The sequence below is a fragment of the Theropithecus gelada genome, chromosome 1, assembly GCF_003255815.1.
Source record: "Theropithecus gelada isolate Dixy chromosome 1, Tgel_1.0, whole genome shotgun sequence".
NCBI classification, from domain to species: domain Eukaryota; kingdom Metazoa; phylum Chordata; class Mammalia; order Primates; family Cercopithecidae; genus Theropithecus; species Theropithecus gelada.
In genome coordinates this window covers 28,019,030-28,034,880 of record NC_037668.1, presented here as the reverse complement: position 1 = coordinate 28,034,880, position 15,851 = coordinate 28,019,030, and the positions used below count along the sequence as shown (strand labels likewise).

At 39.9% G+C, this 15,851-nt stretch overlaps 1 protein-coding gene across 1 annotated transcript in view; it reads left to right on the top strand.

Moving 5' to 3' along the window:
* Positions 1 to 14,468, top strand: part of SH2D1B (SH2 domain containing 1B) — a 17,660-nt gene extending 3,192 nt beyond the window's left edge. Inside the window, exons 2-4 of the mRNA XM_025354350.1 lie at positions 6,881 to 6,944; positions 10,658 to 10,822; positions 12,430 to 14,468. Of these exons, the coding sequence (XP_025210135.1) occupies positions 6,881 to 6,944; positions 10,658 to 10,822; positions 12,430 to 12,465 (265 nt within the window). The 3' untranslated portion in view covers positions 12,466 to 14,468. The remainder of the gene's footprint in view (positions 1 to 6,880; positions 6,945 to 10,657; positions 10,823 to 12,429) is intronic.
* Positions 14,469 to 15,851: the final 1,383 nt, after the last annotated feature.

The window sequence follows — 15,851 nt, the reverse complement described above, 5'->3', positions numbered from 1 at the left end:
TCTTTCTTTCTTTCTTTCTTTCTTTCTTTCTTTCTTTCTTTCTTTCTCTCTCTCTCTCTTTCTCTCTCTCTCTTTCTTTCTTTCTTTCTTTCTTTCTTTCTTTCTTTCTTTCTTTCTTTCTTTCTTTCTTTCCTTCCTTCCTTCCTTCCTTCCTTCCTTCCTTCCTTCCTTCCTTCCTTCCTTCCTTCCTTCCTTCCTTCTTTCTTCTTTCCTTCTTTATTTCTTTTTAGACAGTGTCTCACTCCAACTCCCAGGCTGGAGTGCAGTGGTGCGATCATGGCTCACTGCAACCTCAGCCTTCCGGGTTCAAGAGATTCTCCTGTATCAGACCCCCTGAGTGTCTGGGACTACAGGTGCACGTTACCATGCCTGGTTAATGTTTAAATTTTTTGTAGACGTGGGGTCTCACTATGTCGCCCAGGCTGATTTTGAGCTCCTGGGCTCCAGCGATCCACCCACCTCGGCCTCCCAAAGTTCTGGGATTACAGGCATGAGCCACTGCATCCAGCCTATATTGGGATTCTCTTTGAAAATTGATATTTATTCTAAACTGTTCTGTGGTGCATCAGCCCATCTTGCATATTCATCTAAAGCAAAGGTCACTAAGAAATGCTAAAAAATGGGCCAGGCGTGGTGGCTCACACCTGTATTCCCAGTACTTTGGGAGGCCGAGGCGGGCGGATCACCAGGTCAAGAGATCGAGACCATCCTGGCCAACATGGTGAAACTCTGTCTCTACTAAAAATACAAAAATTAGCTGGGTGTGGTGGCACAAGCCTGTAGTCCCAGCTACTCAGGAGGCTGAGGCAGGAGGATTGCTTGAACCCAGGAGGCGGAGGTTGCAGTGAGCCAAGATCACATCACTGCACTCCAGCCGGGTTACAGAGCGAGACTCCATCTCAAAAAAAAAAAAAAAAAAAAAAAAGAAAAGAAAAGAAAAGAAATGCTAAAAAATGAAAGTAAATCAAGTGGAGAGGCAAAAATAAATATTTGTTAAGCCCCGCACATAATCAGGTCTCACCCGCCTTCCTATGCATGTCACTGAAAGGCAAACAAAATTTCATTCACCCTCAGGCTTAAGGCTCAGGTCAAGTGACCCCTGAAGCTACCTCCTCATAGGGCTTTGTAAAAACTTATTATCACACAGATAAGTATGGACTATTAAATTCTAGTTGTTCAACAGATATTTGAATTCTCTCATATGTCAGTGTGCTAGACACTCGGTTGATGCCTTCAACACAGCTCAGAGCCTAGTGGGGAAAATAAAGAAGTAAACAGACACTGTGATGCACATGATAATTGTGATGATTGGACTATCATTAGGGCACTGTAGAGCTGACAGCAAAAAGGGGAGAACCAGATATTGGAGCTGAGACTTTAGGAGAATGAGTGGAACCTTCATTCATTCAACAAGCATATATTGAGCACTTATTATGTTCCATGCGTGGTCCTAAGCACTGGTAATACAGTGATAAATACTACTGGCAATGTTTCTGCCCTCATGAAGTTAATTTCAGTAAGAGGAGAAAATATGATGAAAATGAAACAGAGTCATATGACAGGGAGAGACACAGCGGCTGCTTTCCGTTGGGTACAGGAAAGATTTCTCTGAAGAGGTCGCATCAACCATTCATGCTTCAAGATACAACCCTTTGCAAGCAAAGCAAGAATTACTATTATGATACAAGTGTTAGCTTGCTTGTCTTCACTGACACAGAAAAAAAGTTACCATGTAGGTATTTTCTATGAGCCAAACATTTTGCTAAGCATGGTACATGCATTATCTTATTTGTCCTTTGCAATCCCTTTGCAGTAGGTGACATGATCACTACTTTGTGAGAAAATAAACTGTAACTTCTTGTTTAATAACTTGCCTAGGGCCAAATTGCTAATACATTATTACGTTCCGTCTCTTACCAATGTCCCCAGCTTCACTGAAATATGTTTCAGGTATTCACCTAAGATCTGTGTTATAAAATGCCCAAGCAGGGGACCTAGGGCTTGGGAGTGGACTCTGATATGCAGTGTCCCCTTCTTCTCTGCTGCATTAAAATGGGTCTTCCCCAGACATCCAGCTTTAAAATTTCTCTCTTTTGTACTCTTTTCCTTTATTTCTCAGACCGGCCGACACTTAGGGAAAATAGAAAAGAACCTACATTGAAATATTGGGGGCTGGTTCCCCCAATACTTCAGCACTTTCACAAAGCTAAATATCTAGTGATGAAAATACTGTGAGAAAGGTTAGAAATAAAGGAAGGAAGTCACAGAGAGAGCTGACATAGGAGCATATATCACTAACCAGAAAGCTATGTAGTAACTGTGGACAGGAAATGTTTTCTGATCTTAAAATACAATAGAGTGTCTAGAAAACTCCAGTGTGTAAAATTTGTCTGTGTAGTGTGACTTTGTGAGTATCTAAACTAAGTTGGCCTTTATCATCAGTAGAATTAAATGGAGTAGGTATTAGGAGGTGCAAAGGGTTCATCTGTAAGTGTGAAGAAAAGGAGGATGTTGCAAAGCCATAGGAAGGCTGCAGGTGAGGAAGACCTGAGCCCTAACCTAATGTGTGCTCTCATTAAGAAGAATAATGGCAATGTCTATCTATTGCCTTGAGAGTCACTTATGAGTCTCAGATTCTGAGACTTTTGGAAGGATTGTAGAGAACAGAAAGAAAAGAAATGATCCATTTTGTTGTGGTGGTTTATCAAGCTAATGAAAGTTCATTTTAGAAAAATCAAATATAGAGAAAGGTATAAAAAACAAAACAAATTATATCAGTCTCACCACTTTGAAATCACCATTTTTAATATTTTGGCATACATCTCTCCAGGCTTTTCTCTTTGCATCTATAAGCCAATGTATGTACATAAATGGTTCATTATACATGATTGCTTGCAACCTGTTTTTTCCATAATTGTAGGTATCCTTCCCCATCAAAGAAAGCAGGTCATCCCTTTATGACTGCTTAGTATTTTATTGACTTGATATATCATAATGTATACATATCATACATTAGAATATTTTCATTTTTCATTTCCAATTTAGTCCAGTGGACTCAGTGTACTTTGGAATGATTAACATTTTTGTACTTACATCTGTGAAAGTTTGCCTCACTCTCTAGTTAGGATAAAATCCTCGATGTTTAGAAATCTTCAAGCACACTGACAAATTAGTACCACAAAAGGTTGCACCAAGATACACTGAGATCAGGAGCCATGCTAAAGCCAGAGGTCAAAAGTCTTAAAATATTTTTTTTATTGACCTGGGTTCCCCACTTGCATCATGGCACGGAAAAATGCAGAACACATTGTTGATATTATAGGGCGCAGTCGATTCCATTTCCTTCAACTGATCTTTTGAAGGTTAGTTAAAATAAAAACTCGAACACAAACAACTTTCCCCACAAGAATGGCCACAACATGAGACCATGCTAATCTGTGGACTGTTCATGCACTGAGCAAGGACTCAGAGATCCGTGCACAGCACCTCATGGAATGATCACTTTGAAAGCTAAATAGATAAGAGTAAAACAATTCAAAGATATGGGAAAACTTAGAGGCCCTGTATTCCAGCCTTTTTGAACCTCAACTGAGAAATTAATGCCTAAGATTTTAAAATGATTTTTATAAGCCCAGTGTATTTCTCATAAATGATGACAATGGTTTCCATAGAATAAACAAAAAGGTAGGCTCCACTGGGTATCAGTCTCACACTGAGAGTCAAGACACCACATATTTCTTGAGAATATAACTGCAGAAATAGGACTTTTTCTATCTGATGTCAAAACCCAATCATGAAAACACCAAAAACATATGTGTATAAGGAATTAAAATTTAGTTTATATATTGGAAAGATAAATTATATTCATCTACTTTTTAATGCCATGAATATGTCTTACAGTTTTATTGAGGTATCATTGACATAAAATAAAAAGTGTATAATTTGATGGATTTTGACATATGTATGTACACCTATGAAACTAACACGACCAGGCCAGGCGCGGTGGCTCAAGCCTGTAATCCCAGCACTTTGGGAAGCCGAGACGGGCGGATCACGAGGTCAGGAGATCAAGACCATCCTGGCTAACCCAGTGAAACCCCGTCTCTACTAAAAAATACAAAAAACTAGCCAGGCAAGGTGGCAAGTGCCTGTAGTCCCAGCTACTCAGGAGGCTGAGGCAGGAGAATGGCGTAAACCCGGGAGGCGGAGCTTGCAGTGAGCTGAGATCCAGCCACTGCACTCCAGCCTGGGCGACAGAGTGAGACTCTGTCTCCAAAAAAAAAAAAAAAAAAGAAAAAGAAAAAAAAAGAAACTAACACGACCAAGATAATGAACATATTTATCACCTCCAAAACTTCCCTTGCACCCTTTTGTAATTTCTCGTTACCATACCTCCCAACTATGCCCAGACTCCAGGCCACCGTGATGGGCTTTCTGGCACTATAGATTAATGTGTATTTTTCCAGAATTTAATATAAATCAAATCATAGAGTATATAGTCGTTTTTGTCTAACTTCTTTTATTTGGAATAATTATTTTGAGATCCATCTATGCTGTTGCATGCATCAATAGTTCATCCTTTTGCATTGCTGAATAGTGCTCCATTGTAGGGATGTATCCCAGATTAGTTACTCATTTATAACTATTACAACTAAAGTTGCTATGAATATTTGTCACTAAGTCCTTGTGTGGGCATATGCTTTCATGTCTCCTGGGTAAATAATCAGGATTAGAACAGCTAAGTTGTGTGTTCTACGGAGGCTTATCTTTTTTTAAGAAACTGCCAAACTGTTTTCCAAAGTGATCATGCTATCTCACCATTCCTATGGGCATTACATGAGTTCTGATTGCTCCACATCCTTACCAACATGTGGAACAGTCAGTCTTTTACATTTTAACTGTATTAGTAAGTGTGTAGTGATATCTCATTGTGAGTTGAATTTGCATTTCACTAATGACTAATGATACTGAGTATCTTTAAGAGTGCTTATTTGCCATCCATGTATTTTCTTTTCTTTTTTTATTGAGGTTCAACAGCAGATTTTACTTTTTTGATTTTAAAGACTTAACTATAGTCTACTTCAAGTAAAATAAACTATACATATTTAAAGTATACAATCTAATTCATTTTATTTTATTTGATAGATAAAATTGCATGTACTTATTGTGCGCAATGTGATGTTTTAAAATATATATATACGTCATGGAATGACTAAATCTAGCTAATTAACATATGCATTACCTCATCAAGTTATCATTTTTGTAGTGAGAAAACTTAAAATCTCCTCTCAGCATTTTTCAAAAATATGATATATGGTTATTATTTTGTTTTTTGTTTTTTGTTTTTTTGAGATGGAGTCTCACTCTGTCGCCTAGGCTGGAGTGCAGTGGCACCATCTTGGTTCACTGCAACCTCCACCTCCTACATTCAAGTGATTCTCCTGTCTCAGCTGCCTGAGTACCTGGGATTAGAGACATGTGCCACCACACCCAGCAAACTTTTGTATTTTTAGTAGAGACAGGGTTTCACCATGTTGGCAAGGCTGGTCTTGAATTCCTGACCTCAGGTGATCCACCTACCTTGGCCTCCCAAAGTGCTGGGATTACAGGCCTGAGCCACTGTGCCCTGCCTAAGAATATACGGCTATTAACTATAGTCATCATGTTGTACAACAGATCTAACTGAAATTTTGTATTCTTTGACGAATATCTACCCAGTCCTCTCCCTCTCACTGTCAGTGCCTGAGAACCACCATTCTACTCTTTAGTTTTATGAGATCAAATTTTTTTAGATGCCATACATGAGTGAGACCATGTGGTATTTTTCTTTCTGTGCCTGGCTTATTTCACTTAGGATAACATCCTCCAGATTTATCCATGTTATTGTAAGTAACAGGATTTTATTTTTCTATGGCTGAATAATATTCCATTTTGTGTGTGTGTGTGTAACTTTCTTCATTCATCTATTAATCAACTTAGGTTGATTCCATGTCTTGGCTATTGTGACTAATGCTGCAATAGAAGTGGGAGTACAGATATTTCTTCAACATACTAGATTCATTTCCACTGGATATATACACAGTTATATACACAGTAGTGAGGTTATATAGTAATTATATATATATACACACACACACATATATATACATATATACATTTTTTTTCAGACAGAGTCTCGCTCTGTCACCCAGGCTGGAGTGCAGTGGCACGATCTTCTCTCACTGCAACCTCCGCCTCTTGGGTTCAAGCGATTCTCGTGCCTCAGCCTCTCGAGTAGATGGGATTACAGGCACATGCCACCACACCCAGTTAATTTTTGTATTTTTAGTAGAGACGGAGTTTCACCATGTTGGCCAGGCTGGTCTGGAACTCCTGACCTCATGATCTGCCCACCTCAGCCTCCCAAAGTGTTGGGATTACAGGCGTGAGCCACCGCGCCCAGCCAGTAATTCTATTTTTAATTTTTTGAGGAACCTCCGTACTGTTTTTCATATGGCTATACTAATTTACATTCCCATCAGCATTGTACAAGGGTTTCCCTTTCTCTATATCCTTTGTCTTTTTTGATAATAGCCATTCTAACGGGCATGATGGTGGGTGCCTGTAATCCCAGCTACGCAGGAGGCTGAGGCAGGAGAATCGTTTGAACCCGGGAGGTGGAGGTTGCAGTGAGCCGAGATCGTGCCACTGCACTCCAGCCTGGGCGACAGAGTGATACTCCGTCTAAAAAAAAAAAAAAAAAAAAAAAAAAAAAAAAAAAAAAAAAGTTTTTTTGGGAGGGATTGAAGATTAACAAAGTATTGCATATGAAATATAACGATAGATGTTACCTGGATTTGCATAGAACATTATGATTCAAACAGTCATTTTTTTTCCACAGGTTTAAAAATGTTGTCTACACGTACCGAATCTTCAGAGAGAAACATGGGTATTACAGGATACAGGTAAGAACAAAAAAGGACAGCAACAACAGCAACAAAAAAGTTGGGGAGAAGAACCTGGGAACATGTCTTTTACCTGAGCCATGACTGTATGAAAGCATTCTAAAAAGGAAAGCACAATGCAGAGATGAGAGTCAGATCGAGTTAACCTGGTTTTTCCCTGAAGAGAAATAGGAAGGTTCTGGGCTTGGATTCTACTTTTTTGTTGTTGTTTTGTTTTGTTTAGACGGAGTCTCACTCTGTTGCCCAGGCTGGAGTGCGTTGGCGCAATCTGGGCTCACTGCAACATCCGCCTCCCGGGGTCAAGCGATTCTCCTTCCTCAGCCCCCAAACTCCCCCAGCCACCCAGTATCTGGGACTACAGGCGCACGCCATCACCCCCAGCTAATAATTGTATTTTCAGTAGAGACGGGGTTTCACCCTGTTAGACAGGATGGTCTCAATCTCCTGACCTCGTGATCTGCCCGCCTGGGCCTCCCAAAGTGCTGGGATTACAGGCGTGAGCCGCCCCGCCCGGCTGGGTTCTACTTTTGAATAACCCCCACTGTTATTCCACTGTGGCTCCTCCACTGGTCAAATGCGCCAGCTTGGACTCCAGGCAAAACCTCCGTTGAATTAGAAGACTCAGCAATGATGCAGGATGGAACTAGAAAGGGACGGTGGAAAGAGGTCAGAGTGTTTAAGAAGTCAAGTGTGCCCAGTAGCTGTATGAAAATATAGTGGGAAGCATCAGATAGCTGAAAGTCTTAGGGTTTAATTTTTATGGTTTACTGAGAGCTAAGAAGAAAAACATTTTGCTTATTTTAAATTTAGTTCTCTGGCTTAAGAAGTAGAGTATAATAAACATAATTGAATTGTAATTGCTAACAGAGAATCCTGAAATAATCTTTCTCAAACACTTATATATAAGGTTAAGGGGACTACAGATTTCTAAGAATCTTCAGTATATTAATGTTTACTCTGAATATCTGAAAGAGACTAGAATATAAAATGATCCCCAAACACTTCACTTCCATTATTTTTCTTTTGCTATAGAGGATGATAATTGAGGCAGCTGGCAAAAATTGAATAAATTTAAATTTTGAATAAGATTAACAAATAGTGCTGTATCAAAGTTAATTTCCTGATTTTAATCATTGTAGTATGGTTATGTAATATCTTTACATTTAAAGAAATACTGAAGTATTTAAAGGGATATTATGTCTGCAAATTAACTGTGAAAATATCTTATATATGTGTGCATATATATATGCACAATATATGTGTATATATTTGGAAAGAGAATAAAAAGCAAATATAATAAAATGTTAACATTTGGGGGTGGGTGCAATATATGGTAATTTTTAAAAACTATTTTTGCAGCTTTGCTATGTCTGAAATAATTTCAAGATAAAATGTCTTATAAAAAGCAACTTATTTTAAAACATTTTTTTCCTGTTTATTCTTTGGGAAATTCTGGATAATTCCTCAGTACCCTGTTTTATCTCTTGTGTGGACAAAATAGAGAGAGAAATCCAAATCATTTGTAACTCAGACACAAAAAGGCGTTTCACTGGGGAGCAGCTCTGTGCTCAGAAGCCTGCAGTGATGATGCCTTTTGTTGAAGTGACTGCATTAAAGGAACCTCCTTGCAGATGACTTTGATGTCAGCCTGTGCCTCTAATACAGAGGTTAATCAGGCTGCATATCAGAAAACCTCCTGATCGCCACCCCCTTCTCTAGTCTGACATAGCGGCCATGTGAAAACCACAGTGATGATCAAGAAAACCAAATACACAAGAGCAGAGGAAGAAAATCTGTGTGTGTGTTGGTGTGTAAGACAGAGTCTTGCTGTCACCCAGACTGGAGTGCAGTGATGTGATCTTGGCTCACTGCAACATCCATGTCCTGGTTCAAGCGATTCTCCTGCCTCAGCCTCCCGAGTAGCTGGGATTACAGGCATCTGCCACCACGCCCAGCTAATTTTTTGTATTTTTAGTAGAGATGGGGTTTTGCCATGTTGACCAGGCTGGTCTCGAACTCCTGACCTCAAGTGATCCACCCACCTCGGCCTCCTAAAGCGCTGGGATTACAGGCATGAGCCACTGTGCCTAGCCAGAAAATTCTTTTTATTTTAAAATTATTTCTAAAAGGTTATATTAGAAAATAGTACTTGGTGGGCTGGGGGCAGTGGCTCATGTTTGTAATCGCAACACTTTGGGAAGCTGAGGCGGGCAGATCACAAGGTCAGGAGATTGAGACCAACCTGGTTAACATGGTGAAACCCTGTGTCTACTAAAAATAGAAAAAAAAAAAAATTAGCTGGGCGTGGTGGCGGGCACCTGTAGTCCCAGCTACTCAGGAGGCTGAGGCAGGAGGATAGCATGAACCCAGGAGGCGGAATTTGCAGTGAGCCACGATTGCGCCACTGCACTCCAGCCTGGGTGACAGAGTGAGACTCTGTCTCAAAAAAAAGTACTTGGTGTATAGCTGGTAAACAGAAAACAATCATTTACAACTTAACTGAGTTGTGTTGCCATTCCCACTTTCTATTTACATTGGGACTTTTTTGGTTTTATTTTGCTCACATGGAGATTCTGAATTCATCAAGTATACAAATTGCATATTTTAAATTCATCAAGTATACAAATTGCATATTTTAAATTCATCAAGTATACAAATTGCGTATTTTAAATTCATCAAGTATACAAATTGCATATTTTAAAGCCATGGAATCAACCTAAATGCCCATCGGTGATAGACTGGATAAAGAAAATGTGGTATATATACACCATGGAATACTAAGCAGCCTAACTGATCTCCAAATTTGAAAAACCAAATCAGAGGCTGGTGGTTCACCTTTTAAAGCCAATAAAGAGAACCAGCCCCAGCTTGAGATGGAGAGGATCGAAATTAGAGTTGGAAACATGTATGGTAAAATCTCTCACATAGGGGTCAGAAAGAAGCTTAGGTCAAAAAAGAATGAAATCATGTCCTTTGCAGGGACGTGGATGGAGATGGAGGCCATTACCTTTAGCAAACTCATGTAGGAACAGAAAACCAAATACCGCATGTTCTCACTTGTAAGTGGGAGCTGAATGATAAGAGCACATGGACACACAGAGAAAAACACACGCTGGGGTCTGATGGAGGGCTCAAGGTGGGAGGAGGGAGAGAATCAGGAAGTATAGCTAGTGAATGCTGGGCTTAATACCTGGGTAATGGGATGATCTGTGCAGCAAACCACCACGGCACATGTTTACCTATGTAACGAACCTGCACATCCTGCACATGTACCCCTGAACTTAAAATAACAGTTGGAATTTTTTTTTTAATTGCGTTTTTGCATTCCCATCAGAAGTCCACTTCCGATAGTCCCCTAAGATAGCAAAGCCTGCCTGTAGGGTACAGACATAAGCTCTTATAGGGTTACCCTTCACAGTGTATCTGCGAGTACTGCCCCAGATAAACTTGCCAAGGATGAGGTTCACTCGATACTATGGACTGCACTGGGATCCCTTGACTGCAAATCCTCTTTACTCAGAGTGGCTCAAGTCAGAGGTTGGTCTTAAAAATGAGAGTTTCTGTGAACCGGAAGTGGTGTGAGCTCCCGCCACTCGTGTTTTCAGTTTTTCAGCTCATAGGGGCAGCCCTGAAAAAACCACTGCTTTGAGAAGTGTCACATTTCACACGCAATTGCATGATAATGAGTGATCTCCTTTCTTGTATTTTTGCAGACGGCAGAAGGTTCTCCAAAACAGGTCTTTCCAAGCCTAAAGGAACTGATCACCAAATTTGAAAAACCAAATCAGGGGATGGTGGTTCACCTTTTAAAGCCAATAAAGAGAACCAGCCCCAGCTTGAGATGGAGAGGATCAAAATTAGAGTTGGAAACATTTATGGTAAAATCTCTCACATGTGGGTCAGATAGGAATCTTAATCCTATTTCCACCAATGCCTTTGTAAACTCAATACAGATACATGCTCTTTTCTATGATATTATCTCTAAAAAGCTTCATCCTACTAAGAGCAATTTCCATTTTGTTGAGAAGTGGTGTCTTTTAGACCCTGAGGGCCAAGACATAGAGCTTGCTGTGTTTGCAGCCAGGATAGCAAGAGTGAAGGCAGACAGCTGACTTCAAATTCATTCTGTGACCTTGTGCAGATGATTCAAGTTTGAGAATAAATGGGCAAATGGGCAGGTTTTCAAATGAAAAAATCACGTTAGCCCTTCAACCCCTCCCCAAAGCTTATACTGTTACATTTTGCTCAATATTTGCTAAGCATTCATTTATAAAGTGCTGGGTGTCAAATTATGTCAGATACATTTTTAAAGGTATTAAGCCATGGTGGAAAATGAGAGATGGTCAGTAACTCTGAGTGCAGAGAATCCCCACTGAAGCCTCTCAAATTATATCACGAGCAGCTACTCTTCCTTACCCACACCCTTGAAATCTGCTCTCAGGAAATAATTTATTATCAGTTGCAATGTGGTTTGAATTTAACTCAGACTTCCAGAAACACTTAGGGCTTAATCCTATTTTCCCATGTTGGAATGTGTGGTTATATTCTCAGTGAAAGGGACTGCAGTTATCAGTGGCAGGTGATGGGATGAGATCAGATGTCCTCCCTAGGGAGAGGGACAGAGGACAGAGAGTTCTCTGGGAACCTGCGATCACTCCATGCCATTCTACTCTGTCTGCAGCAAAGTCACCCTTTAGGCTGCCATAGCCGGCTTCTCATCTCCCCAGCAAGGCTAAGCATAAAATACAACTCCCTTCCCTACCATTGTGTCCCTGTCCCCCCAGTCCCCATGAAGGGCAGTGTGTACTCATGGACACACACAAAAAATCACTTTCTATAGGTCTAGCTGCAGATGTAGTCCCACAGCTACTTCCCCCCTCCCCCCCGCCAAATTTATGGAATAAAAAGTATAAAATGTGGCAGATCTAGAAACCCAGGAATGTATCTGCTGCAGCCCTTAGGCAAACCCAGATGAGTTGCTGGGACTGGTTGGGGTGGTGGTAGTACTTGTCTCGACAATGACAAAAGAATCACAGATCCCAGGAGGAGAACCCTCAGAAATCTTCCCCAAGACCTGGGCATGAATCTCACTCCACCAACTTTCCATACCGGGTCAGTGCTGACACAGCGGGCTCCAAAATTCTCAGCTACCGAAGAGGAAATCTTCTCCATCAACCTCTTCCTCCCATTCCTGTTGCTTTCTTAGAACAAACTTCAGATGTTCTCACTCCAAGGGAGGCGCAGGTTTCTCACTGGTGAATGGAGACACTTGTGCTGGAATCTCTGAGGCTTGGCTTATAAAGGGATCCCGTTTTGTTGGGAGGGCTCCCTGTAGTACCCCAGCCTTTGAAGATATAACTTTGAGGTGGCATCAAATTGGCTCTGTGCCTGGGGAGGGGTCTTCTTTCCTTTGAGGGGGGTTGTTTGATATGACCTCTGGGTATGGTCTCATGGCTGGTCTTCTGCTTTTTTTTCCCCTCCAAAGAACAGTAACAGCGATTATGTGGATGTCTTGCCTTGAAGATAAGGCTGCCAGACAAAGCAAGTTAAGGAGATGAGTAACAGTTCTCGCTGGTGACCCACTTCTGCAGGCGTAGGTCCAGAGCACCAAACTCTAGTGGACAATTCAGACTCTCCTGTTTGTGTAACTGAAGATGTTCTGCCCACCAGCACCAGAGGTCACTCTCCACATCCCTGCCTCCCAGACATACACCAGGAGCAATTTCAAAGCCCTCTCCAGTTTCACTCTTCTTTCTCGGAATGGGACAGCCTAAACCTTTTCCCCTTGACTTGTTAAAGATACCGTCCTACATCATGGTTGACACCCTCCTTCGGACCATACAGTCAGAGGGGCAGCTTCATACAGAGGAGGGCACACTTGTCTGTGAGTCTGAAGCCCCAAGTTCCAGTCCTGCGGCTATGTGACTTTGAACACATTTCTTCCCATCTCCAGGTCTTAGTTTCTTTGTCTATATGGTTGGGTAGGATGATAGACATTGCCCCAGTCTCTCTGTTGAGCCTGCTTGTGTTAGGTGAAGGTGAGGGATTGGGAGTGATGGAGATGCATACAGATCAGCACCTTCTCTGTACCTGCTGGACCCACACGTGCACCCTTCTCCCTCCAGCCTGGGCTACTCTCCTTCTGGTTCTTCTTTCTAATCTTAAACTTCCTGGTGAGCATTGCCCCAGTCACACTTTCTCCCTGATTTTGCTTAATTCCACTTATGCATCGGCCACTTCAACAGCATTAATGTGGTTCTGTACAGTGATGTATGTGGAGATTTCTGAAATATTCTATGTGTGATTTCTGTTCCCAATTAGGTTCTAAGTGCCATCAAAGCACAGTTGGGTCTCTCTTGTATCTTCCACAGTGTGTAGAAATTTGTGCTACTCAGAGCTGTGCCTAGTTCATAGAAATTGACTGGAAGCACATTGCTGAGGGAGGTTTGTTGAATTGGTTTTTAAGGTTTATTGAAATTGATTTGTTGAATTTTTCTGCTAGTTCAAAATGTGAATTAGGACCTGGTTAGTTTGAAAGGTACCGAATTCTGTGCCCTTTCTCTTACCTATCATCAAATTGTAGTAATTTGTTTCACCCCACTGGACTTATCTTCAGCGTTTTTAAAGAGAGGAGCTCTAGACTTAGAGGTAACATGAACAGACTAACAGACATTGTGACTGGAGCCCCCAAATGTGGACCATTGTGAGATTTGGGGTCACAGTAATTTACGGCTACTACTCCCTGTGTCTGGTACATAGGACAAATGTCCTCTTTTACTTTTCAAAACTGACTTAGGTATTCATGGACCTTGATTCTTCCATATACATTTTATAATAAATATGTGAAATTGCTCAAAATCTCTTTTTGGAATTTTGAATGAACTTGCAACAAATTTGTAAATAGGGGAGAACTGACACTCTTGTGATGTTTTCCCATGCATAAACGTGCCGCATCATGTTCTCGGGTCATCTTTTTTGCCCTTTCATGGAGTTGTAAATTTTCACAACCAAAATCTTGTATATGCTGTTAGATTAATTCCTATTTCTAGTTGCTGTAAATGATATCTTATGTTTTATTACATTTCTAATAGGCTATGGTGTTGGTGAAATGTTAACCCTCTCATTAGATCTACTAGTTTGCTTGTTGATTCTACTGTGTTTTCTATGTAAATGATTTTGTCAGCTATAAATAATAATGTTTTATTCTCTTTCCTTGCAATACCTATGCTCATTTATTTTTTGTGTTTACCCATTGGTTAGGGCCTTCTCTATACATTAAACAGTTCATAGTCATGATAGTGAGTATTCTTATGCTGTTCCCAGTATTACAGGGACTGCTTAGAAATTTTCTCTATTTAAACATGATGTTTGTTGTAGCCTTGTTAAAGCCTGTAATTTTTACCAGAAATATTTTGACATTTATTGTTATTTTTTTCTACATCTATTGAGATAGTCACATTCCTTTTGTCTTCACTCCATTATAAAGGTAAGTTACCTTAATAAAATTGTTGATATCATATCATCCTTGCATTGTTTAACTTGATCATATCATATTATTTTTCATAAACTGTGGAATTTGGTAAGTTAATATTTCATTTAAGATTTTTGCATTAAAACTCATAAACCAAATGGGACTATAATTTACTGAATCATGGTTATACTGTTCATATAAAGCGAAGAAAAGTCTTTCTCCTTTTACCATTTTCTGCAACAACTTCTTAAGGTAAAGGTTATTTGTTCCTGACTGTGTGTGGTGGCTCACACCTGTAATCCAAGCACTTAGGGAGGCCTAGGTGGGAGGATCACTTGAGGTCAGGAGCTCAAGATCAGGCTGGCCAACAAGGTGAAACCCTGTCTCTACGAAAATACAAAAACGTAGCTAGGTGTGGTGGCACACGCCTATAATCCCAGCTACTCAGGAGGATGAGGTGGGAGAATTGCTTGAACCCGGGAGGTGGAGGTTGCAGTGAGCCAAGATCATGTCAGGGCACTCCAGCCTGGGTGACAGAGTGAGACCCTATCTCAAATAAATAAATAAATAAAATAAAATAAACTTATCTGTTCCTTGACATTTTTTATTACAGTACTTTCTTATAAAACTGAGTTTGAGACTCTGGTGGGGCGGGGTGGGGTGGAGTGGGGGGACATCTTCAATTACTATTTAAATATTAACACTCATTGATTTATTAAAACATTTTGCCAATTTTGACCTTTTTTGTTTTTCCAGAAGTTTATCAATTTTGTCTGTTTTCACAATTATTGGCAGATAGTTCGTAATATTCTTGCATTATTTTAATGCTTTGTTGTGACTGTAGCCACATCTCCTTTCTCACTCTGTGTCTTATTTGGATCTTACCCTTTTATATTTATTGATCTTATCTATCTTATTAGTCTTTTCAAAGCCAGCTTTTGGTTTTGTTAATCTTTTTTGTTACTGTTTTTAATTGTTATTCTCTATTTATTTGATTTCCAGCCTCCTTTTAGGGGGGCTTATCTGACTTGTTTGCAATACTTATTATTTTCTAATAAATATATTTAAAGTTACGAATTTATCTCAAAGTACTATTTTAGCTATATCCCATAAATTTTAACACAAATAGTGTTTATTCCTGTTCAGGTCAAAGTATTTTTAATTCTTGTAAAAGTATCTTCTTCAATCCAAAAACTATTTTTGTAGTTTATAATTGTTTTCAAACATACATTTTTAGTTATTTTAGTATAGATTTCAAACTATAACACGTTAAGATTGGATAACAGCTTGACCTCAGTTTCTGAGGTTTCCTTGATGACCTGGTACATGTGAACATTCTGTGACTATTTCATTTGTTTGAATTGCTCTTTCCATTCATTTTAAAGCTCATTCTCTTTACCTCTTCCCCAGACGTATTCAAGATTATAGATTATATA